General features: G+C 43.3%; 1 protein-coding gene across 2 annotated transcripts in view; it reads right to left on the minus strand.

The window, feature by feature from the left end:
* abch1 (ATP-binding cassette, sub-family H, member 1) overlaps positions 1 to 27,161 on the minus strand; it is an 85,630-nt gene that overhangs the window by 53,611 nt on the left and 4,858 nt on the right. Inside the window, exons 1-6 of one of the 2 annotated variants that reach the window (XM_072267075.1) lie at positions 13,677 to 13,745; positions 10,543 to 10,694; positions 9,987 to 10,146; positions 9,637 to 9,791; positions 5,874 to 5,981; positions 1,191 to 1,284 (exon numbers count right to left, since the gene is read on the minus strand). In XM_072267075.1, the coding sequence (XP_072123176.1) occupies positions 1,191 to 1,284; positions 5,874 to 5,981; positions 9,637 to 9,791; positions 9,987 to 10,146; positions 10,543 to 10,664 (639 nt within the window). In that variant the 5' untranslated portion in view covers positions 10,665 to 10,694; positions 13,677 to 13,745. Of the gene's footprint in view, positions 1 to 1,190; positions 1,285 to 5,873; positions 5,982 to 9,636; positions 9,792 to 9,986; positions 10,147 to 10,542; positions 10,695 to 13,676; positions 13,746 to 27,161 lie in introns of those variants that run through there. The other variant, XM_072267076.1, reaches the window with a different exon arrangement.

Consider the following 27,161-nt stretch of genomic DNA (forward strand, 5'->3'; position numbering starts at 1 on the left):
AACTGTGATACACAAACTCATCTGCAATATCTTAAGCATTATTGTCTGTTACAACTTTATCTGAAATACTGCTTCTGGCAAAGTGAGCACTCAGCTAGACAGAAACTGCTGAAGATGTGTTTGAACTGAGGTAATCTATTCCAGAAAGCTGGAGAAATAATTGATTGCCACCAGCACTTTCAATAGACTACTTCCTGTCACATTCTGTGGGTTCTTAGCAAGTCATATAATATTTGTCTTTCAGCTACTTACAAGCCTTCATCTGTCGACATCTTCCATCCTGGCAACACACCCTAGTGTCTGATCTCAAAAAGCTTGAGAGCACAGCCCAGTCTATCATGAAAACCAGCCTCCCCTCCATTGACTCTTTCTATGTTTCCCGAATGCTTCGGCATAAACAAAGATCCCTCCCACCCCGTCATCCTCTCTTCTCGATTGAGCAGAAAACACAAAAGCTTAAGATCATGTACTCAAGGATAGTTTCTGTCTCACTGTGCCAAAACTCTTCAACGGACCTCTTGTACGATGAAGAACTCCTGGTCTCTCAGTTTACCTCCTTGGGGCCCTTGCATGTTATCTGACTACCTACACTGCATTAGCTTCGTAACAGTAACACACTATCTTCTGCATTCTGTTTTCCTTTTGTACCATCTTTATGTACCAATCTACGGAATATTTGTCTGGATGGCATGTAGACCAAGCTTTTCACTGTATCTCAGTATGTGACAATAATTGACCAATTATCAATTGCTGTTTTATCATGAGAAGGTGCATGATGGCATCCAATTTCCTACAGGATGGATGTGGGGCAGAGAGAGTTACGTGGCTGGCTAAGTGATGGTAGGGAGTAAAGCAACTGAAGTATGGGAATGGGATGGTTTGGAGGGGAATGGGGATACTAACTGCTTAGAAATCTGTAATTTCACTGCTTCCAGAAATTTCAACTGAAGTAGCAACACATGGGCTGCAGACTTCATATGACTGCACCAACTTGCATCTGTGGAACAGATGACCCACTGCCTTTAACATTACAAATTTATACATCAGATTGTGCAATATCACTTGCACACTCTCACCATTTCCAATGGCTGAAAAACCTTACACAATATAAATTTTAGTTAATTATAAATAATCAAAATATTCATGTAATGAAGAATACATTTTCCACAAAAACAAAAGCAAAATCCTACCAGGTTAGCTTGTCTGGCCTCTTCTATGTAGTGTGTTGTTATGATCACTGAAGTCCTTTGATCATTAACTATGTCTACCAAATGTTGCCAAATCCTCCAGAGGTAAAAAGAGAAGGGGTTAATAAAATGTCACAGTTCAAATACTTGCAGAAATACACTTACTAATAATTTGAGACAAAGACTCATTTCAAGCATTTATTAATTGTTAATGAAAAACCATTAAATTTTCAGGAAACAAGGTTGATAACTGAAAAATACAAACTATATTTTATCTCTAACAACAGAATGTTCATTCTGAGGTTGGATCCATAGTTTCTCCCAAACAATATTCCGGCTTTGGCCAAGAAATGAGGAGGTCACTGCTTCTAATCTCCACCACTGAATTCGTGTGCAGACACTGAACATAAAAGCACATGATGTGATGAGTCAGGCAAGCCATCTCAACCATTGGATGCATCCACCAAGTACATGATGTGATGAGTCAGGCAAGACATCTCAACCATTGGATGCATCCACCAAGTAGGGAGGTGGACGAGAGCAAACTGATTAACACGATTTCTTTCAAAGATTAATCGAGCTAATACCAAACTGTTTCTCTCATTTGGATGTCTGTTGCACAGCTGAGCACTTGCTGCATTGTAAAATCTGAAAATCATACAGCACAGATGAAGTCAATTCTTCCCACTGTTTCTGTATCAGCTCTTTGGTAAACCTTTACAATAAGCCTCTCCTCTGCTCTTTCCTCTTAGTCTAGTATATTTTCTCCCTTTCAAGATTTATCCAATTCCATTACTACAAAGTCTGCTGTCATTTTTCTTTCTTAAAGCAAACTGCTACACAAAATAAATTCTCTTCACCTCGCTTCAGGTTTCAGAATAAGATGTTCTGTTTCTTCATATGCCTCACATTATGTTTCTGCTATTTTAAGTGTGAATGCTGCAGGGATGTTCTCCAGCATGCTGACTCACCATCTTGAACCTTACTTTCCTCCTGGCTAGGGTTCAGATTCAGTTTATTTATCTTAACGTTCTCCCCAGACTCTTTCACCACCAGCCTCCAGTCCATCACTCCCCGACGTTCCTGTTTGTTAGTGCCAATCACACCCTGACACCTACTCACAGTAGGATGTTAATGAAGAAGTGGATACTTAAAATAACCTTGCCTGCGCTGAGCAATTGATTCAAAAGCAGAGGATATTTCGAAATAAGAAGTGGAAATGCTTTTGTGAACATATACAGGCAGCAGGGAAGATTTGTAGAAAGGTGAACTCCAATCCTTAAATCAAAGTGTGGTAAACTCTGTTGACCACATCGTAATTCACAACTAGTCACAGTAACCCACTACCGCTGTGCTTGCTGGCCCACTCTGGTTCACTGATATCAAATCCTTCCTTTGCTTCATCCACTCCAGCTTCACTCACTCTAACTGCAAACTTTATCCACTCCAACTTTTCTGATTCTAACTGCAAACTTCATACTCTCTAATTTCTCTCTAACTGCAAACTTCTCACACTCCAGCTGTAAATTTCATCCACTCTAAATTTCTCCAGTCCCACAACCCTCTGCAATACTCCCTGCAAACCCTTTCTGTTTAAGGGTCTCATATCTGAAATATTTCTCTCTCCACAGATGCTGTCCGACTTGCCATTGCTTCCAACATCCCTTGTTCATATAACAAACACACTTCAATGTCTGGACCAATACAGTATGGACTCCTGTTTAGCCAAGATTTATTGCTTCATGGGGGAAGCTACCTTCACCAGCCCAAGCCCCAAACTGTTGAAACTCTCAGATTTTCTTTTCTCATTTAATATGTTCTTTGAAATCCTTCAGTCATTTGCCCAAACACTTATTGTGGCTCCGTGTCAAATTCTTTCTGACAACAGTCTGGATGTTTTGCTTTATTAAAAGGATCACAGGAATCCAAGTTGCTGTTGTTTTCGTAAATCATCTCATATTCCTGGCATGTTTATTATCCCTCCAACATTTATCCCTGCAAGTGGAAAGTGGTTCACCTCCTCCCTCACCTCCATTCAGGGCACCAAGTGGCCCCTACAGGTGAGGCAACACTTCACCAGTGAATAATGGGGTCGTCTATTGTGTCCAGTGCTCCTATTGCAGACCCCTCTACATTGGCGAGACCTGCCTTAACTTGGAGGACTGCTTTGCCGAGCACTTCTGCTCCATTCGCCGAAAGCAGAACTTCCCGGTGGCCAAGCATTTTAATTCTGATTCTCATTCCAATATTTTGGTCCATGGTCTCCTCTTGTACCATGATGAGGACACCCCCAGGGTGGAGAAGCAACACCTTATAATTCTGTCTGGGTAGTCTCCAACCAGATGGTATGAATATTGATTCTCCTTTCAGTAAAAAAAATTCCTCCACCCTTCTTTCTTTGCTATACCCCACTCTGGCCCCTTACTTTTCTTATCTGCCTATCAATTCCCCCAGGGTCCCCCCCTCCTTCCCTTTCTCCTATGGTCCACTCTCCTCTCCTATCATATTCTTTCCTCTCCAGTCCTTTGAGTTTCCTACCTACCTGGCTTCACCTCTCACCTTCTAGATATCCTCCTTCCCCTCCCCTTTTTATTCTGGCATCTTCCCCCTTCCTTTCCAGTCCTGAAGAAGGGTCTCAACCGGAAACATCGACTGTTTACTCATTTCCATGGATGCTGCCTGACCTGCTGAGTCCCTCCAGCATCTTGTGTGTGTTGTTTTGGATCTCCAGCATCTGCAGAATTTCTCTTGTTTATGTTTACGTGGGATCTGTTGCCTAGTATCCACTGGTCAGCTCATCAGCTAGAGTCTAAAATTATATCCAGACACCACCATTTAGAGGAAATACCGAGGCCTTGGACAAGGTGAAGAAATAATTTACTAGCACATTACCACTGGTATGTTATGTGCAGAAACTAAAAATGTATTGCTGCTCTTTAAGGAGAGATCAATGAGGAAGAAAACTGTAGACTGAAAATGATATCAGGTGGGAAGAAAAATGATAAATACAACTCAGAAACAAAAGGGAATGTGAGGTACTGAGTTTGGTAAAGGGTGCAAAGGAAGGGAGTGTGCAGTAAACGATAGGAAACTGTGCAACGTAGAGGAACCTGAGGACCTTAGAGTCAATGAAATGAGATCCCTGAAGGTACCAGATGGTGAAGTAAGCATACAAGGTTGCTTGCCTTAATTGGGCAGGGGATAGATTGCAAGAACAGGGAGACTGCAATGGAAAAAAACGTAGCTAGCCACAGATCATGTAGGGCATCTTCTTTTGGTCATCACAGGAAGGGTGGGGCAGAATTAGAGATGTTGCAGAGGCCAATTGCAAGAAATTGAATGTTAGAGAATTATAGACTGAAGTTGTTCTCTTTGGAAAAAAGGAAAGGAGATCTATGTTCCGCCACATCATTGGCCATGAAGATCAATAGAACTGCAGCTGCCAGAAATCTGAAATAAGAACAGAGAATGCTGGAAATACTCAGACAGATCAGGTTGCATCCACAGAAGGAAAAAAAAAACAGACTTAATACTTCAGGGCAGAGGATTTGTCTGTAAAAGTATCTTCAACTTTGAACTTTCGCTCTGTGAAGAGAGACCTGAGGTAGCAGTTTAAACTCATGAAGGATGGTGATGGTGGAAAGAGGATGAGACAATTTTCAGTGGCAGCCTGGGAGGATGAAGGATAGCAATTTAAGATAGTTGGTAAAGGAATCAAATACAGCATCAGAGGAGAAGAATCAGGGACGTGCTTGAGAACAGGAATGCACTCCTGCAAATGCAGCAAAAGCAGACTGAGAAAGACAGTTGTGTACCAAATGAGGAATATAGGAATTTTTGTGTTCTGCAAATGGTCATCCATGAAAGTGACAGCATATAGAGTCATCAGCCAGGAAGACAAATTTAGGATTTCAACCACAGCAGCTTTTCAACTTGCAGTTGTCACTCAAAGTTATTGGCATTTTTCTCTGTTCGTAGATGAGGAATATAACAAGATGTTGCAGAGTCTGACGCATGGTGTGGACACTGTTGCACTGGAATGCCAAGGAATAGGTCTTGCACTTCCACAGCGGAAGTCCCAGGACTCAGGAGGATCTTCAGTCAATGACTTTAAACATTGGTGGGGGTGCCTGGGGTATTACAGGTGCATCTTCAACTCTGCCTTTCTTCACCCCCAACTTGCACAGTCTCTTACACACTCTTAGCCACGGTTGACCACTCAGGAAGCACAAGAATATCAGCTTAAACGGAACTCTGAACTTAAAGGTAGGTATAGAAAAGAAAGTAGAGAACAGTTGATAACTGCATTAACAACAACTCACATTTATATAAATTCTTCAACATTGTAAGACATCCCAACACGATACCAGGAGAATTATCAAAAAAGTTGACAGCAGTCTAAGTAAGGAGATAATGAGACAGATGACCAAAACGACTAGACTTCAACATGTGCTTTTAAGGAAGAAGGAGAGCTGGACGTCTGGACAGGTCTAAGAAGGAATCCCACATGACAAGCCTTGCCACCTAGAGATTAGTAGTGGAGAAATGAACTTCACAACTTCAGAAGTTTCCAAATGATTGTAGTTTTGGCAGATTTCCTCAATTTCTATCAACATAATTGATTGGAGGAAGCTGCATTTTGGATGACGGCAGAAGTTCTGGGGCCAAACTGCACATGTTTAATACCTGATTCGTAGCACTGGATCCACTCCAACAGTTGGCTCGTCCAGTAAAAGGAGTTGTGGCTCCTGGAGCAGAGCAGCCCCCAGAGACACCCGCCGTTTCTGCCCACCACTGAAAAAAAGTTACAAGACACGTCAAGACCATAACACATAGGAACAGAATTAGGCCACATGGCCCATCGAGTCTGCTCTGCCATTCCTTCATGGTTGATTTTCTAACCCTCTCAACCCAATTCTCCTGCCTTCTCCCCATAACTTTTGATGCCCCTACTAATCAAGAAGCTATCAACTTCCACTTTAAATATTCCCAATGACTTGGGCTCCACAGCCTTCTGTGACAATGCATTCCAGAGGTTCACCACTTTCTGGCTGAAGAAATTCCTCCTTATCTCTGTTCTAAAAGGACATTCTTCTATTCTGAGGCTGTACCCTCTGATCCTAGATTCCCCAGGATAGGAAACAACTTCTCCACATCCACTCTATGTCGGTCTATCAATATTTGAAAGGTTTCAATGAGATCCCCCAACAGTGTCAAGCCAACAGTTTGTTCTCTGGATAGTGTTGTATTACTGGTCTGATGTAATTTCAAGGTAACTGGATACTTGTAATTCCATAAGCTGGCAGCGTGTATGTTAAATGTATCAGGTGCTTTTAACTACAAGAAAATCCACTAACCTCAGTCAATCATACCATCTTTGAAGTGTCAATGGATTCCACTGTCACACAAGGAATAAAAGTTAAGTCCAGAGAAGACAGAAGATCTGTGCGGTTTTAATACCTGATTAATGGATTTAGTGGATTTCAAGAATCCATTAAAGTTTGCTCAAACACCTGAAATTTGACAGCAGTGCTGGAAAATTAAAATACAAAAAAAACTGCAGATGCTAGAAATCTGAAATAAAAACAGAAATTGCTGGAGACACTGGTCTTCAGCCTGAAACATTTATTTATAAATTGATTGATTGATTGATTGATTGGAATGCAGTGTGGAGTCAGCCCTCCAGCCCTTCAAATGAGCACCCCAGCAATCCTCCAAATTAATCCTAGCCTAATCATGGGACAGTTTACAATGACCGACTGTGCTTGGACAGTGGGAGGAAACCCGAGCGCCTGGAGGAAACCTACGCAGTCACAGTGAGAATGTACAAACTCCATCCAGGCAGTGGTGGAAAACTCCATTTTCTTTTCACAGATGCTCCCTGACTGCTGAGTGTTTCCGCCATTTTCTGTTTCACTGCTGTGCTTCAACTCTGATGAAGGGTCTTGGCCTGAAATATCAACTGTTTACTTTTCCAGCATTTTGCTCATTACAAAACTGCCTCGAATGCCAAATTCCTTTTCACTCAGGTCTATGATAATGATTATTTTTTGTAGAAGGCCAATCATCTGGGCACCAGGAGTTCCTTGGCCAGAGTCCAAGCCTCAACCATTTTCAATTCCCTTTATCAGTAGGTCCGAGATGGGTGAATCCCAACTTGGCTAATAAGGCAGTCCTTGCCTGCATGCAGTGAGGTCTGAACATCCAAGCCAAGCTTTTTTTTTTTTTTAAAATAAAGATTTGTGTCAGTATAAAGATCTTTATTACCAATACTCAACTGTCTCTTGAGAAGCTGGAGAAAACTGAATGAGATGCTCTGCAATTTTAGGGGATTTTTATAAGTCATCCAGTTAGGTCTGAGAGCAACATTGTAGATGAGCAGCAAGTAAATTAGCTAACACACAAGTGGCAGGCAATGATCTTCCTTAAGTATGAGCCACCGTTGCCAGATCCCCTACACCAATGTACTAGGGTTGATACTGGCCATAAACAAACTGGACCAGTCACAGAAATGGCATGGTTTCAAAGCAACTCAGAGGCTGGGCATCCTGCATCGAACAATTCACTTCCTGACAGCCCAAGAAACTTCGCACCGTCAACAATTAGGAGCATGCTGAAATACTCTTCACTTCTGTTAATAAGTGCAACTCCAACAACTCAAGTAGTACAGAATCAGAAATAAATTTATTTCATTGACACATGATGTGAAAACTGTTATTTTGTGGCAGCAGTACAGTACAAAGATTTGAATTTACTACAAATGATCTTGGAACATTGTGTTAACCAAGAGAAGAAATTGCTGAATATTGATATGAAAGGCCAGGATTTAAAACTGCAGTCAAATGTTCCTTCTCTGCTACATGTGTGCTTCCATTCCTACCCATGGTAGGGAAATCCACTGACAAGCCAATCACAGGTTTGGGGACTTTCTTGCAGTTGTACTCATCTGAAATATTTAACATGTAGACCAGCTTATGGAGTTAGAAGAATCCTGCTGATATGTGGTAATATTGCCAGATAAGATAAAGGAAGCCGAAAATATTTTGTGAGTAAATTAAGAGTAAAAGGGTAACTAGGGAGAGAGTACATCCCTTTAGGGATCAGTGTAGTCATCTATGTGCGGAGCCACATGAAATAAGCAAAATTTTAAGGGAATACTCCTCGTCTGTATTTTATGTGGAGAGGGACATGGAAGGTAGTGAGTTCAGGGAAGGAGGTAGAGTTGTCATGAAACATATGCACATTACAAAGGAGAAACTGTGACGTGCTTGACGTGCATAGAGGTGGATGAATCTCCAGAGCCTGGTCAATAGTGGACAGCTAAGGTGATTGTCTAAGGTTACAATGGGATATTGATCACATGGGAAAGTGGGCAGAAGAATGGCAGATGGAATTTAACTCAGCCAAGTGTTATTGTACATAAGCATACGAGTACACGGATTCCTGAAAGTAGTCACATGCGTACTTCTGACTTTCTTTGCAGTCTACTCTACTACCAATCTTGGTGTCACCTGAAAATTTACTAGTCCATGCCACCTACTTTCCTATCCAGATCATTAATATATATGATAAACAATCAGGGATTGAGCATGGGTCCCTATGGCACACCACTGGTCACAGGCGTAACTTGTCTTCATCAGCTGTGGCATTGAGTACAAGAAATGGGAAGCCATGTTATGTTGTATAAAACGTTGGTTATACCGCGTGGAGGACTGTATGCAGTTCTGGTCACCGGGCTATGGGAAGGATGTGAGAGAGCTAAAGATGGTGTGCAGAACAAGATTCACAAGTTGCCTGTTTTGGAGGGCTTGTGTACTAAGAAGAGATTAGATAGGATGGGATTGTTTTCTTTAGAGTAAAAATGGTTTAGGGGTGACCTTGTAGAGGTTTATTACATCATGAGGGATATGGATATGGTAAACTGTCACAGACCATTTCCAGAGAGGGCAATCTAAAGTAAGAGGGCATTGGTTTATGGTGAGAGGGAAATGACTTAAGGGGGATGTGAGGAATAACTTTTCACACAGAGTGTGGAGTGTTTCTGGAACAAACAGCCAGAGGAAGTGCTAAGAGCAGATACAATGACAACATTTAAAAGACATTTAGATGGATAGTAAAGGTTCAGAGCGATATGAACCACATGCAGTCAAATGGGACGAGGATAGATAGATATATTGGTTGGCATGAACGTGTTTGGGCTGAAAGGCTTGTTTCTATATGGTATAACTGAGTATCCAAGACAAGAGCCCATTTGACCATAAACAATTATCAAGAAAATAGGAACCCTCATTGATACAACCCTTTTTTAAAACTATCAATATAAAGGATAAAACAAAAGATCACGAAGTTATATACTTGGGTTGGGGAATTAAGGAGACAAATCCTCCTTGGAGAACTGCTGTTCTTTTAATTTGTGTCTGCTTGTCCTAAAACAAAGTACTTTGCATACCTGAGATTCTTTATAAGTAAGTTCTTATCATGAAGATCAAGGAAGTCAACCAGGAAAGAGAGACGGGCTTCTATATCTTTACTGTTCATTCCGTGTATGCGGCCAAAGTAGTGAAAGGTGTCAGTAATGCTGAACTCATTGTACAGTGCTAGTTCCTGTGTGAAATTATAAAGAAAGTTTTATTTATATAAAATATGCGATTATTTGGAAATAAATTTCAATCCAATTTCCCAGAATCATTGGATAAAACAGTGGAGAAGGACTGTACTATCGGCTCAGTCCAGTTAATCTCATGCATCCACTCTTTCCCCAGTTATTTCAAAGCCAGTAAAGCCTTTTGGATTGTATACCTGTGGCATGTATCCCACCATCCTGCCTGGAACCCCATGGCCTGGGAATGCTGGAGGCTTCCCCAGAACTATAATCCGACCCCTCGAGATGCGTAATCTTCCCAAGACACACCGGAGGAATGTGGTTTTCCCACAGCCACTAGGACCGAGCAGCCCAAATCTGCATGGAAGAGGAGATTTACATGATCAGCAGTACACACCACACTCTTCTTCCCCATGACGCACAGCCTAGGCTGAATAGTACAGCACCAGAGGAGTTCTCTCATTTCTTTGTGATCTTCAGCAAACACACCTCAAACACAAGATTACACTATCGTTATCAGGAAATTCAGGGTGTTTCAGGACAGGGTGTGGAGAGGAGCAGTGGAAGGAAGGGGACTGAGGAGCATTGAAGTTTAAGGAGGTGGGATACAAGGAGAAAAAGAAAGATGGGTGAGGGTGAGAGAGAGAAGCGGAGATACTATTGAGGTAGGCCAGAGGGAGGAAGTTCATCCTACAGTGTCCCCTGAAAGGAGGTTGTCAATGAATTCAAACTAACATGGTAATATATACTTACATCTGACCTTGTGGCAAAGTGAGACTAAGATTATCAAGTATAGTCAGCTTCCCGTAGGACAGGCAGACACCTCTACACTCGACAGAAAGGAGACTGAAGTCTTCGGCTGCAGCAGGATCCATTGGTAGGATGATGTTACTTCAAGAAAATAACTGGAATTAAAACAGAAGAAATTGAAATACGTATTTCAGTTGATTTTAGAAAATTAAAACATCGGAGAAACTGATCTCTATTTCTTTGCAAACATGAAGTTATATTTTCAATGAAGAGAAGTGAATGAAACCTAACTGTTAACACTTGTGGACCCTTTCTGCTGTGAGTCCACGCAAGGACTTTAAAAAAGCTCAGATATTAATTTGAGATTATTCCAACAGTTAGTACAATTACATTCCTTCAACTTTCATTGTTTCAACTATTACCTGTAGCTTAGTAAAATGTCTAAGTGGAATTCCAAGATTTGATATTACAAATGTGCTGAGCTACGATAGCACTAGAGAGTGGCTTCTTGGAGCTCATCTGGTAAAACAGCTTAATTTCTACCTTTAATGTCTTTTTTTTCCCTTTCTCAAGGTGGATGGGATTCTGTCAAAGTCCCTGATCAACAGCTGCACTCAAATCTTGATTCTTTCTGGCAATGGTTCCTGCTTCCAGGGCTCTCCGACCAGCCGCTTTTCAATATCCCAAAGACGCAGCCCAGAAGATGACCGTGCTCTCAGAGTGTAAGGCACTGCGGCCTTGGGGACGAGTCGATTCTATGCCAGTGTTGTTGACTGAAATGTTCTGGAGAAAATGGAATATTCAACGCAGCAAACTTTAACATCATAATCAGCAAGTGCTTTTTTTCTTCTTGTTAGTCTCCCGTCTTGCTGAGTGACAGCTCTTTGCCCCTTTATTAGGGACACAGAGAGCCTGTGGTATGTCGAATTGTCGGGTGAACAATTAGTTTTTGTTGTACTGCAGATCACGGTCTTTAAAGGGGCCTTTGCTGTTGCTTACTTGGTGGGTGGAAGGTGCTGATGCTTTTTGCTGAAGTGGAGAGGGCAATGCTTTGCTACTGCTTGTGCATGGAAGGGGAGGAGTAAGGGGGGCTTTGGGGTCCTAACCTTTTTATTGTCACTCATTCTTTGGGGTACCCTTCTGTTTTCATGGATGTCTGCAAAGAACAAAAGTTCCAGGTTGTATATTGTACACACTCTCCGACATTAAGTAGAACTATTGAGCTACAAAGTCATCTTTCAAGATTGGCTTTTGCTTGGGTACTGCCGCATGCTGCAATCCATCCTCATTTGTAAGGCCCTATACATTATAAAACCGGTCAGATTATCCTCATTATTAATTTCTTGATTTGAAATTATCCTCCACCTTAGAACAGTGGTTATCACAGAGTTGCTGATACTCATCCCACAGGAACCAGAGTGCTTTGCTTTTTTATCAGAAGAAAGTGATCTCTCGAACCTGCTCCACGCTTCAATGAGGCCATGGGGTAATCCTCTCCCTCAGCCTACCTTCTTTTGCACATTTTCACCAGTTTTCTTCATGTTCTAAGTGTCCAAATGCCTCAGGCTTGAATCTATACAATGGCAAACTTCATGGCTCCCTGGGGTCCAAGAATTCCAAAGATTCAGGAGGCTCTACAATTCTTTTTACAAGATTTTTTTCTATTTTTTTTCTATTACCAGCCTTTAAATTTGTTTCTTGATCTCGAGACCATGACCCCCATTTGCTACTCTATCAAGGTTTTCGTAAAAAAATCACACTTTGCTCCTCTAAACTCAGGGAAGTCAGACTAGATTGCTTAGTCTCCTCTCAAAAAAAATTGCCTATTTTCAGAATCGATCAAGTAAAACTCCCCCCCCCCCACTTCTTTCATGATAGATCTATCCTTAAATGAAAGGTAAACTGTATACTATGTAGGGGAGGACTCATCAAGGCCCTTTATAATTGTTGGGGCACAGAAATATTACAGACCTTTTTTGTTTTCACTTCAGTCACATTGTCTGTGTAAATTCAAAAATTCCACTTATGTCCAAACTGTATTTGATTACAAGAACAAGAAAAGAATGCCTCTGTCAAATGATTTGGACTTTGATTGTACTATGGGGTTTGGATGATTTACTGACAGCGGCCGAACAAATTGAAGCTCCATGGCATCATCTGTATCTTTTTTCTTGATGATAAAGTCCAGAGCTAAGTCTTACAAAAAACGCCAAACATTAATTGTGGAAGAGCATGCAATGAAAAGTGACAAGTTAAAAATTAATGTGCTAAATGCTGACGTATTTCCTTCCAGTGGATGACCGATTAATTCAAAATTCCTGAAATTAGATAATACGGCAAAGAGCGAATCATTTCAATTTCTATCTACCTCTTCAAACACTATTTTTCAACATTAGCTCCAAAATATGATCATTATTTATTTCATCCACCAATTAGTTTTATTTTCAAAAAGAAACACCAAGCAGGGGTTCCCAACCAAGGCCCTACGGACAGCTTGCTGAATGGTATTGGTCAATGGTATTAATAAAGGTTGAGGAGCCCTGGATCTAGAGCTTCACAATGGACTGATGGACACAACTTCCTTACGTAAATGTAAAACAAATCGTGCCCATGCAAACAAATCAAGCTAACCTTGCTTTTCTATAACTTGTATCAGATAGTAAACTCAGACAGAAATCAGAAAGAAATTAAGGCAAGTTCACACAAAATCACAGTTAAAAATTAGCCCAAACCTTTAGAAACTCCAGAATTCACTGCTCCACACTGACTGTCTTTGACCCAGAGTGACCTTTTGTTCTATCAATCCTGTTTTTCCTTCTGTCTCTTTTACCTGCAATCTTCACAGCAAAAATCTAAATCTTACAGACTCTGGGAATTGAAAGGCAAAATAGTAAAGGTTGGATGTACTCAGCAGATCAGGCAGGATCGATAGAGAGCGTAAAGGGCAATTAAAAGTCAATCCTCACATTCTGAAGACATTATTCTTGTCAGTCTGGGCCACTTGGTAGCTTTCTCACTTGTTAGTCGTAACTTCCTGCTGCCGAAATCAATCCAGATTCTGAGGTCATAATCTAGCCTGTAATTTAACCACAAAACTGCTAATTTCTGCCCTGGATTCTGACTGAAGGAGACATTACCTGATCCATTTACCCGCTCCAGTGGCCAAAAGGAATCTTGTACCACCATTCCAAAGTGAGCAAGGAAGTCTTCTTACAAACAAGAGAAAATCGGCAGATGCTGATTCATCCTGACTCAGCAGGCCAGGCAGCATCTATGGAAAAGAATACAGTCGATGTTTTGGGCTGAGATCCTTTGGCAGGACTGAAGGAAAAAAGCTCAGGAGTGGGCGAGGGAAAAGAGAAGCACAAGACAATAGGTGAAACCTGAAGGGGGAGGAGTAAAGTGAAGTGATGGGAAGTTGATTGGCAGGGCTGGAGAAGGGGGAGTCTGATAGAAGAGGACAGAAAGTCATGGAAGAAAGAAAAGGGGGGGGAGGCAATGGGCAGGCAATGAGATAAGGTGAGAGAGGGAAAAGGGGATGGGGAATAGTGAAGGAGGGGTGGGGCATTACAGGAAGTTCGAGAAATTGATGTTCATGCCATCAGGTTGGAGGCTACCCAAATGGAATATAAAGTGTTGTTCCTCCAACCTAATTGTGGCCTCATCACGACAATGGAGGAGGCCATGGATGGGCATATTGGAATGGGAATGGGAAGTGGAATTAAAATGGGTGGCCACTGGGAGATCCGCTTTTTCTGACAGGCTTGGTGAAGCGGTCTCCCAATCTACCTCAAGACTCACTGATATACAGGAGGCCACACCGGGAGGACTAAACACAGTACTCGGCGAAGTTTTCTTGGTGTTTTGGCCAAAATGATCTCTCAAGCAAAACGTAATTGTGACAGTCCAACAGGGCAATATGTCAGGCTCTGTGCTGGCAATGTCAAAACCCAAGTGCAGAGGAAAGACAAGCTCCAATATAGAGATGGCGACTAGTGTTTATTCATAAGAATTCCAACAGAACATTGGTGGCTCAGTCGAGCGACACCACAAGACATAACGTTCTCAAACTAGATCCCTGTGATTAGTGCTAATCCGGCATCTGCTTAAATAACATGAGTAACATGGAATCCCCAAGCCTATCCAAATAAATAGAATGTTTAAACAGAAAGCACCAGGAGACAGCAATACAAAGAGCGTGTTGTTTGAGAAAAAACACAAGGAAATCTAAATGATTAATGACTCTAATTAAATAACAATTAACCAATTTATGTGCTCTAAGTACCTGGGCACCAAACTCTCTCCACCTTCCCGCACACATCTGAAGAGCTCGTTACGCAGCATGCCCTTTGGCTCTCCGTGCTGTCTCTGGGCAGAAGCTACAGGAGTCTGAAGACCCACACCTCAAGGTTCAACAACAGCTTCTTCCCCACAGCCATCAGGGTTTCGAACTGACCGTACCTCTGTACTACTTGCCTATACTTTGTTTTCTCTCACTCAATCTTGCACTGTTCTCATTATGTTTATAATACCTACTAATTGATCAATATAAATCAATATAACCATCCCCTCCTACACTGCCCATATTTCATCCCAGCATTATTCTGCTTATTTTTCATACCTGTTAAAGTTATGCATAATTATATTAATTTAAATTTATGATAACTTATGCTTGTTCTTGTGTTGTAATGCACTGTGCTGCTGCAAAAAGCTAATTTTTATGGATTTTATACCCGGTGTATACAGGCTTTTGAGAGCAATAAACTGGAACTTAATGTATGAAAATTTGGTGCTGTGTTCCCTAAATTCCCTAATGATCATATTGGAAAACAATGGTGTCACTGTGAAGAATGTGAAAGGTTTCAGTGGGAGAGTGACCTCAAATAAGCAAATAAAAATTTCCAATGTGTTTACAAGAAAGACAACAGACTGCAAATCCAAGAAGAAAAAGAAAAAGACATAATTAGAAATCTTTAATGTTGTTATCTTGACTACTAAAAAGCATGTCCCACCTCATATTTAATAGAAGTTCTTAATATACCCAACACTTGTAAAGTTGATTCCTCCAGTTAGAGTTCAGATTCTGGAGGTATAGGCTCAGGAGGACCTGGCCATTTGAGGACTAACATGAGATGACTCAAAGGTTGTGAGTCTTTGGAATTCTCGATATGAAAGGTGTGGTTATTCAGTGACTGAGTACATTCCAAAATGAATTTGTGAAACATGGGACTCAAGGGATGTCAGGATCAGCAGGAAATGGAAATAAGTTGGAAGATTTTTCATAAAAACTGAAAGTGTGGGAGATACTTAGGAAATCTGTCAGTATCTACAGAAAGGGAAATAGAATTAAAGTTTCAGGTTGGTGATGCTTCTTTGGAACTTAGATTTGGTATGTTGTTTCCAAAGAACAGAGCAGGACTGAAAATCTGAGTTCTGCTCCTATTTCTTTGGTTCCTGATGGGCATCTATTCTTAATCTGTATTTATAACATTAAAAAATATTACTATAAGCCGCAGAGAGAGAAAAAATATGTAAATTTTTTTATACAAACTACCTCTAGCCAGTGGGTAGGTTATTCAAAATTAGTTTGGAATAATTGCTGTACTATGCCACCAAGTGAATTTATTAGGTACTGCAAATGCTGTGCTCATGCAAGGTCCATTCGAAGTTAAAAGTTCAAAGTAAATTTATTATGCAGGTACATATATGTCACCATATACAACCCTGAGATTCATTTTCTTGCGGGCATGCACAGTAAATATAAGGGAACATGATCGGATCAATGAAAGGCTGGCCCCAACAAGACGGCAAACAACGAATGTACAAAAGACAACAGACTGTGCAAACCCTAAAAGAAGAAAAAGAAAAAGAAGGCATAATAAGAAATCTGTGATGTTGTTATCTTGACTATGAAAAAGCATCTTCCACACTCATGGTTAATAGAAGTTCTTAATACACCCTATACTTGTGAGGTACCAACAACATCTGATGAAGTATTGGCGTATTATAATCACCTTAACTATTAACAACCAAAAAAGAACAACCACCATTATCAAAATAAACCGAGGCATTTTCCAGTGCTACTCTCTAAGCCCACTGTAGTTTTGTCTAGCTTTAAACCCGCTCTCTAATTTACCGAATCAGATGAAAATAGGTATCAAATCAGAAACAACCAGATTAATTTATACCTTGACATACCTTCTATACCTGGGCAATTTCAAATTATGTGCCCTTTTGTCAGTAAAGCTAAAGCAATTAATTCAAATAATAGAACTATTTGCAAAAGATATAAACTTGGACTTTGGACTAGATAAGTGCAGAACATTAAACATAAAGGAAGGCATAACAGAACTAGTAGAATATAAAACAGAGCAGCAGGATACAATACAACTGATGGATGAATATGAACATATAAGTATCTGGGATATCACCAAGCAGAGAAAATAGATCATAGTGGCAATACAGTGAAAACATTCGGTAGAATTTACTGCAAGGTTTAAGAAAATCTGCCAAACAGAGCACAACAGTAAAAACAAAGGCAACAAGCACTTTTGCTGCACCCATATTAGTGCATTCTTTTGGCATTGTATCTTGGTCCAAAATGGATCTGGAAATTGTACAAATAAAAATAAGAACTAAAATGGCAATTTTTAGGAAACACAAAGTGCATCAAACACACTTCAATTAACACTATCGAGGACAGAAGGAGGAAGTGGAATAACAGACATAAAAAATCTACACAACTACTACGTTGACTCAGGCCTAGGGGGCTGGCGTCAGGCAATCTACACAACAGTTGGATAAAACTTAAGGATATATTTTCATGAACGAAAACAGGATTCAGCATTCCATGAGAGCATATGCAATTCCGATACAAAATACACGCCACTAAACCTAAGTGAAAGGATAACCCAGAAAAATGAAAAAATTATCACTATTGAAGAAAATGTTAACCAATGGAAGACCATGATCCTCTGTGGAAGGCATCCCCATGATCTGTGCAGACTAGGTGTCGACAAGGAAGCATCGAACGCCTGGCACAGAGTTGAGACTTCCTGGATACAGTTTTGAGGGGAGATGGTACTGAATGCAGAGCTGCAGTCAATGAAGAGCATCCTGATGTAAGCATCTTCACTATCCAGATGTTCCAAGGTTCAGTGAAGAGCCAATGAAATGGCATCTGATGTTGACCTGTTGTGATGGTAGGCAAATTAGAGTAGATCCAAGTCACTCCTCAGGCAGGAGCTGATTTGTATCATCTCCAACCTCTCAAAGTACTTCATCACAGTGGATGTAAATGCTACTGGACAATAGTCATGAAGGCAGGTTACCACACTCTTCTTAGGCACCGGTATAATTGAAGCAGGTGGGTATCTCAGGCTGCCAAAATGAGAAGATGTCAGTAAGCTCTCCAGTTAGTTGATCAGCACGGGTTTTTAGTACTTGGCCATCTGTGCCGGATGCTTTCCATGGGTTTAGCCCCCTGAAGGATGCTCTCACGTTGGCCAAAGAGACCGAAATCAAAGGAGCATGAAGCCTGTTCCAGTTTTCTGAACAGTAATCCATTCCCTGCTCTTTTCCCTGCGATGCTTTTTCTTCTTATCTAATTCTTCTTTATAGATCCTCACAAATCTGTTTTCACTGTTGGATCAGCGAATGCATTCAAGTATCCAAACTTGAATGCAATCCCTGATCTGAGGAGAAAAATCTCAAACTACCCACATAACCCCAATTCTTCATCTCTGGTACCAGTGTTGAAAATCTCTTTCATGGCTTCTTCCAGAGCTATAACATTATCCCAGAATTGGATACAATTCTCCAGCTGAGGCAAAATTAATCATGTGCAATTTTAATTTTTGTTTTGGCTGATCTGATGATTTAAATTTTAGTTCTGCATTGACGAGTTTTCATTTTTGCCCTATCTGTACTGAACCAGCTCTGCAGAACTATTAGAAGTTTCCATCTAATTGATACAACAATGATACAATTCCTTAGTGCAGTGAAAAAAAATTGAATATTTTTCAATGTTCTTCATCCCCAGCAAAACCGGCATCTTTGTCTTACATTTTCTTGGAGTCCAGTAGTTGCCAGTCACTTACCTGGTGTCAAATGTACAGTGAACATCAGCACCATTTTGTACCTAGAACCTGCTTGTGAAAAAGTCACAGCTTGCAAAGTGCAGACCCTTCTACAATTTTGTTCTGAAGAATTAGGATCACCTCAAATTTTGTTACTGGAGTAAAATTGTGAAAAATATTATGATAAAATTACAGGGATCTTTTGCCATGAATTGTTTATTCAAACCCAGAGATGGAAATTCAAACTGTGCTAAAAAAAACTAATCATTCCCAAAATTAGTAGTATATTGTGTCTTTCATGCAAAAGATTTTCTGTTCCCCAAAACAAATCTATATGCGCAGTATGAAGTTCTCCAAATCCTCAGACTCAGGAGTGAGCATGCAAAGTCGATGAAAGCATTCATGTCTTTTAATTTTCATGATTTGATTCATGCTTAAAGCTCTAGGAAAGCTGAACAGTTCAGCTAACAGTTCCTATTCATGAGGCAACATTTCAGTCAGGAGTACTGTTCTCAGCTGTGAGGTGAGTACCCATAGATCCTGAGTAGACTCTGCCAACTTGCCTGCACCACAGTAACAAAAGCAGCAGTTAAGTATAATTTCTAAATTAGCAAAACTATATTCATCACCAAGTTCCGCCTTATTTCCCATGACAGTTAATTCTTGTTCAGTAACACCTATCTCAAAGATGGAGTCCTGCTTAGGCAAAACAGTAAGAACATTACTGACATTTTAGTGTTAGTGAGGAGTGTTCTACACGTGTGTTGAAGTGTCCTAGCACTTAGTTTCCCACTTTGGGAGAGTATAGCATCAAGATGCCACTGGACTGCATTCCAGAAGTAGATACTCATCACACTTGAAAGCACTCTTGTGCTTTTTAAGGAAGAATTTTCCTGTACAACTCACTTCTGCATAATTCACTCTACAAAGGTGACAGAATGCCGTGAAGACAAACAACAGTGGGATCCAGGCCTAAGCAGCAAGACTATTGCAGCAAAAGAATTCACAATTCCCCCCCCCCATTATTTTCTATAATAGTTTCTCAATTGTAGTGAGATGCCATAACTCTTGTTTGTTATTCTTTCCCCTGTTTAGAAGGGTTGAAGATGGATGTCAATCGTCATCTGTCACCAAAGCTGGGATCAGAACGGGCTAGGTTCAAAGCATGAGATTTCTGGATGATAAGGTGTTATTGCACTAGAGGGTCATTTTCAACCATGCAAACTCTGTATAAATCAGGCAGAACATAACTATGGCAGTAGACAGCAGAACGTTCTGGCTAATTTATCAAAACTGAGCCTGTAGAATGTCATGCTAGGAGGGCTGAATGGCTACTTAAAAGCAAAGGAACAGAGAAGTTTTTTTTCTTCCCACAATTACTATACTGTATGAGATGCCATAACTGCCCGTTTATCCCTTCCAGCCCCACTGTCCAGTCTTCAGTCTTGAAGCAGCAACTTACCTCCAGTTCTTTCAACTCAGGTAATTGTTTTCACTCTCATAACTAAGCACATACAGGATGATCTCTTTGTAGCATACCTGTCTGTTAGTGTGACTCGGTCCTCAACATATACCATTCCAAAAATGCTCAACATAAGCTTGAGGAACAGCACTTCATCTTCAAATCAGGAACACTGCTTGGAGTTCAACAATTTCTCATGTTTTAATTTGAGATTTCCTCTATTCCTAGTTCCCCTTTTTCAATAGTTCAATAGTTCCATTTAATATACAATGTACAACTTGAAATTCTTACTCTCCTCAGACATCCTAAAAACAGAAGAAAACCCTCCAAAGATTGAATGACCAAAAAAAAGACATAAGAGCCCGAAAGCTCCTGCCAGTTCCCACACACAAGCAGCACCAGCCATCCCCTCTCCTCCTCCCCCAAAATCATTCTAGCATAAAGCATCAGCATGCAAGCACTGCCCACCATGCAAGCCTAACACTCGCCTCGCCTAGCGACTTAATATAGGGGGTGATAACCCCCTGCTCGGCCAAACTTAAGAAATCTCGTTTGGGTGGATGCTGCGCGATGTGTCCTGTTACAAATCAGTACGCTGAGATAACAAACAGTACACAATATGTGATTAAACAATTAAGCTTTATAACTCTTACTTTGACTATATGGTTAATAGAGAAACAAAATATAAAAGAAGAAGGGCCCAAACCATACGATTTAATAATAAACAGTATGTGCACAAAGTTGGAGTTCACTCAGTAGTCCTTCTTCCACCATCGGTCTCCTCCGATTGTCACTGCCCTTCGGAGCCTCGCTCCGAGTGCACCCCGTCCGGCGGCCTACCAAATCTCTCCATTCGCGTCTTCTCTCTTCATCTCTCTCTCTCTCTCCCTCTGGCAAAAGCCCACAAAATCAACTGCTTCCAGAATCACAAGACAGGGCAACAAAATCCTGATTGGCTAACATGCAGCCACGGTCCTGTTATCTCCAGCCATAACCCAAACATTACTGCTACAGAGAAACTGTTACTTCAGCAGTGAACATTACAAAAAAACCATTACATTAGCAGTAAACTCTTACAGCGTGTTACACTCTCCCCCCGCCCCACCAAATGTAGTCATGTCCTCATGTTGTTGAAATAGTTTGCTAACCCTTCCTGCAAAACAGAAAGCCCAATCCAGGTACAAAAGGCAGTGACATAGCTCCCCAAAACAGTAGCAACCACGCCCTGTTCCCCAGGTGCTACATAGGCCAACCTATCCGGTGGTTTCCTAATTCTCTGAGACCTCTGTACCTCCTCACCTAACTCTTCGGGCTCAGATGCTACTGGGGATACTTCGGGCCTACTTGGTGAGTCCTCCCCCGATCTATCACTCGTGCCCCCCTGCAACTCGGAGCCCTCTGTCCCGTGTCCAGGCCCCACTTCCTCCCCTTCAGGGTCCTGCTGTAACCCAGGCTGCCCACAGATAGCACCCCCCCACTTCACCGGACTCACTGGGAGAAGGGCCAGGAGTCTCTTCCTCAATCAATGGGGAGTTAGCGAAAGGCAGCATGCACCACACATCCAGATCATCATCTTCCGAATCAGTATCCCTCTCATGGGCAGGCCCTGGCCCAGCCTCTCCTGTTGTGGGCCCTGCGGTAGCCCCACGTTTTCGCAGAGTCCTCTTACTAGGTGTAGTCTCCAAGTCGGGCTCTGGGTCTACCTGCACCTCTTGTCCCAGGGGCAACAGGTGGTTCCGATGGAGAATCTTGACAGGCCCATTCCCCTCCTCTGGTTTCACCCGGAAAACTGGTAGGTTTGGCATCTGACTCTCCACAACATAGGGTGTGGCCACCCATCGGCCAGCCAACTTGTGCTTTCCAGGTAGCCCCAAGTTCCTTATGAGGACTCGGTCTCCCGGCATGAGTTGGGAGAACCTAACCTTTTGATCATACCTCCTCTTATTTCCATGATTCTGCTTGGCGGCCACAACCCCAGCCAATTCATAAGCCCTTTTCAGCTCTCCCCTCGTATCAGACACATACGTCAGATAACGCATTGGTGGTAAGTCACCCTCGTCAGTCCCAAAACAAAGGTCAATGAGCAACATCGCCTCGCACCCAAACACCAGATAATATGGTGAATACCCAGTAACTTCATTTTGCATACAGTTGTAACAGTGAACCAGATGCCCAATATGTTGACTCCACCTGCTCCTCTTGCTGACCTCCAGGGTCCTGAGCTTGTCTAGCAAGGTCCAATTAAACCTCTCAGGCCGGAGATCGCCCTGTGGGTGATAGGGTGTGGTCCTTGACTTCTCAACTCCAAGCATGCCCAGTAACTCATAGATGAGTCTGCTCTCGAAGCCCCATCCCTGGTCACTATGTATCCGCCTGGGAAGGCCATAATAAACGAAATACCTCTGGTCCTTGGTAGGAAAAGCCTGAGCATATCTGGTGTAGTGGTCCGTGATGACTAAGACATTTGCCGTGTTGCTGGCATTGGGTTCTATGGACAGGAAATCCATACAGATCAGGTCCAGGGGCCCTGCACTCTGCAAGTGGGACAAAAGAGCTGCCCACGTAGGCAGTGTCTTCCGCCATATGCAGTGAATGCATGACTTGCAGTATTCTTCAATCTCCGACTTCATTCGGGGCCAGTAAAACCGGTCTCTGAGCAATCCATAGGTCTTTTCCACCCCCAGATGTCCAAAATCATCATGAAGTGACTTCAACACAATCCCCCGATACTTCTCGGGCAGAACCAGCTGGCAGTGTTGGGGTCGGTCCGGGTGTGATGTGACCCAGTATAAGATCTGGTTCTTCAACTCCAGCCGAGGCCATTCTTTCAGTAATGGAGGCACCAAAGCTTGTTTCGTCTTCTCTGCCTGAGCCCTGTCTCCCTTTACAACCACAGACCAAATAGTGCCAATGTCTGGATCATCTCGCTGAGTAGCTGCCACTTCCCCAGAACACAATTCCGGCAGCTGATTGGTCTTCAGAGCAGTCAGGTTAGAATAAACTTGGGCTATGGCGTCATCAGAAGCCCCCAATTGATCCACTGCTCGATCCGGCCTCTCCTTTCCCTCTGCCTTCACGGTGATGGCAAACCGACACATGGCCTTCATCCCAGGGGCAGGAACGCTCTCCCACTCGTCGTCCCTGTCCAGTCCCTCATGCACCTGTCAGGACAAAGCATCCGCATCAATGTTCTGGCTCCCCAGCCGGTACTTCAGGCTGAAATCATAGGCAGACAACGCTGCCAACCACCGATGGCCTGTGGCATCCAGTTTCGCCGAGGTCAGGATATAAATTAGAGGGTTGTTGTCCGTCCTCACCACAAACTTGGCCCTGTAGAGATAGTCACTCAGCTTATCCACCACATCCCATTTCAACGTCAGGAATTCCAACTTGTGCGTGGGCTAGTTTCTCTTGGAGGGCGACAAACTCCAGCTGACAGACACCACAGGCCACAACCCAATGCCTTGATCCTGATACAGGATGCCCCCAAACCCTCTCGGCTGGCATTCATGTGCAGTACATACGGCAATCGGGGGTCCGCAAAAGCCAGCACTGGCGCCTGGGTCAGCAGCTCCTTCAGTGACTGAAAGGCCTCCTCACATTTTACATCCCACCTCTGTCCAAAGGGCTCCAACGGGTTTAGATATTCCTGTCCTTTTCTCCCCCTCCCTTTCTTCCCCAAGGGGAGGTAACAACACAGAAGCTGATTGAAGAGGTGATTCACTTTGGCATAGCCCTTCACGAACCTCCGATAATAATCACAGAACCCAAGGAACGAGCGCAGAGCGCTCACAGTCTGGGGCCTTGGCCAAGTGGTCACCGCTTCTATCTTAGCTGGGTCGGTAGCTACTCCATCCGTGAGATTATGCGTCCAACATAACTAACAGATGTTTGGCAGAACTGGCACTTGTCCAGGGAAAGTTTTAACCCTTCAGCAGCCTTGCTTCATTTTCTTCCAAGGTGGATCCAAATACTATGAGGTCATCCAAATACACCAACACCTCAAGCAAGTTCATATCCCCCACCGTCTTCTCCATGACCAGCTGGAAGGTTGCTGGGGCTCCCGATATGCCCTGGGGCATCCTTTTGAACTGGAAGAATCCCAGGGGACATATAAATGCCATCTTCTCTTTGTCAGCCTCACTCATGGGGATCTGGTAATATCCACTCCTCAAGTCCAGCACACGAAACCACTTCGCACCACTCAAACAGGCCAGCGCATCTTCGACATTCGGGACCGTATACTGATCAGGGACAGTGCGCCTGTTCAGAGTCCTATAGTCCATACACAAGTGTGCCTTCCCGTTCTTCTTCCGGGCCACTACTATTGGGGACGCATAGGGGCTTCTGGACTCAGTGATGACCCCAGCTTCCTTCAACTTACACAAATGCTGCTGCACGTCTTCCACATCTGCAGGGGCCAGTCACCGCGACCTCTCTCTAAACGGGGTGTCCTCGGTCACGCAGATAGTGTGACGAGTGCTCTTGGAACAACCCACATCAAACTTGCCAATGGAAAAGACACATTCCAGCTTCAACATCTTCTCTACCAGCCTCCTCTTCCAACCCGGCAGCACCGGGAAGTCCCCGAAGTTGAATGACTCAGCGATCAACTTTCTCCCCTTTTCCAATAGTTTCTCCCCTCACGGGGGCACTAGACATTACCATCACCAGGAGCAAATGCGCCAGGGGCATCCCCCGCTTGAAGCTGACCTCCCTCTTCGTAGTGTTCCTGACAGCCACTGCCATTCTGCTCGCCTGCACAACCGAGGGCTTCTGCAATTCGGGCCTCACCAGTACCAGCAGGAAATCCGGACTCCCCCTCGTAGTCTTCCGGAGTGTTCACTAAGAGTGCTTTTCCCTCAGGCACTCCAGGACATTTGGGGGTCCCCACCACTCTCGCTAGTTCCCCAGGCCGTACCACCATTGGCTTCGACTGGGTGAACCACACAGTCCCTCGTTTAAATTCGGTATCCAGCCCACTGCTGCCATGCACTTCCTCAAAAGCAGCTTGAAACACTGGGTGCACGGACAGTGTCCCAAAAAAACCCTCACCCGCCTTCTCCTTGCAGGCCCCCATGAGCCTCCTTACAAGAGGGGTGTTGATCCCCACCAGGACTGAAATGCTGTCTGCCTCAACAGGGTCTGGACAAACCAGCACCACTGTATCAAGAACCTCAGACACTACCACATCGGCCTCCGAGAACTCCAGTTTCACTGACAAATAACCGTCGTATGGATAATCACCAGCACAGAGACCCCAAATCTCCAGTTCATTCAATGGTATCAAGGGTAAATGCTTCAGATACCAGTTGTAAAACACGGGGTATAGTAACGTGACCTGCGACCCAGTGTCGAGTATGGCCTTAGCATAAGTACCCTCCATCCGTAGCGACACACTGGAGCATGGTCCCACTAAGCCTTCAGGAATAGGGTCTTTTGCTTTCGGGGGTTCCTTGGTACATTGCTGGGAATGTGTCCCCCCAGAGACACCAGGCCGTTCCCTCACTGGGTCCTCTCTAAGTTTTCCCAACGACTCTCCCTGCTGAGGTACCCGGGGGTTCACTCTCCTTCTGGCGTGACACCTGCTGCCTGCAGCCCTCCGCATTGTTCATCCCCTTGGGGGATCTGCCCCCCCCATCAGCTCCATCATATGGGGTGGGGGGGGGGGGGAGTCACACCTGCTGATAACAGCCGACGTATCTCTGTTCTCAACTCTGTCGCAATCTCCGCTACTGCTCCCCGGGGTAGGCTATCTGTGGTCACTTCACCGCAGGGGACTACTACCGAGGACAGAACCCTGCTGAGTCCTCCCACACCTCCACCACGTTCTCCTCTTCCCGTACCTCTCTGATCAGCTCAACAAAAGATGGAGGGGGGCGCATCTTATGAGACTGTCGGAGACCCCACGCAATCCAGTCATCGGACTGGGCACCCCTGGCTATCTGGTCCATTCTTAACTGATCCACCTCAGCCGCCTGAATGACCCCTCTGTGCTGCAAGCAATTTATCTGCCTCTCTAGTCAAAAAATAAAAGCAGAAGGCTTCTCCCCCTTCCCCTGACGCATGTTTTGAAACTCCGCCATAAGCTCCCTTGGGCTTCCAGTCGGACCAAAAGCATTGTCCAGTGCTTGCAGATAATTGACGGCTGTCATGATGGGATAATTTAACCTGACAGTTCTGACTATGTCAGCGGCCCGCCCATTCAAATTTTCAACCAATCTCTGTCGCTTTTCATCATCCGAGCACTGCCACTCATCTAACAACCAGAAGGTCCGTTCCGCCCACGTCTCAATCTCCTCCTCCCCTTTAAGGGTGGGCATTATTCCAGAGAATAGGCAAAGCCTACCAAAGCTGTGACTTTGAACCTGATTTTTCCATTTATTCGCCAGTGAAGTAAGGGCAGATACTACCTCAGAATTCTCATTCTTCACTGGGGGATGTGGACTAATTAGACATTCCAAATCCGACCACTCTTTCCCCTCACTCCTCAGAAATGAGAGAACCCTGTCTTTGAAATCTCTGCCCCCAGCTACCTCAGCACTGGTCGACATTAAAACGAGAACTGCGCCCGCCATTTTATCAATCCTCCCCTCACAATCGCAACCTTAACAGTACATAACAATGGAATTAACAATTCATCTGGAGTACGAATATCTGCCCCACTGGTTCATTGCTCAGGGTAATCACACAGCATCCAATGGAATCAATCCCAAACGAGCCCCCACAATTGTAACACTCGCTTCGCCTAGTAGCTTAATATAAGGGGTGATAACCCCCTGCCTGGCCAAACCTAAGAAATCTCATTTGGGTGGATGCTGTGCGATGTGTCCCCTGTACAAATCAGTACCCCGAAATAACAAACAGTACGCAATATGTGATTAAACGATTAAGCTTTATAACTCTTACTTTGACTATATGGTTAGTAGAGAAACAAAATATAAAAGAAAAAGGGCCCAAATCATACGATTTAATAATAACCAGTCTGCGCACAAAGTTGGAGTTCACTCAGTAGTCCTTCTTCCACCATTGGTCTCCTCCAAGTGTCGCCGACATTTGGACCCCCGCTCTGAGTCCACCCT

Source organism: Mobula birostris, chromosome 8 (genome assembly GCF_030028105.1).
Source record: "Mobula birostris isolate sMobBir1 chromosome 8, sMobBir1.hap1, whole genome shotgun sequence".
Classification (NCBI taxonomy): Eukaryota; Metazoa; Chordata; class Chondrichthyes; order Myliobatiformes; family Myliobatidae; genus Mobula; species Mobula birostris.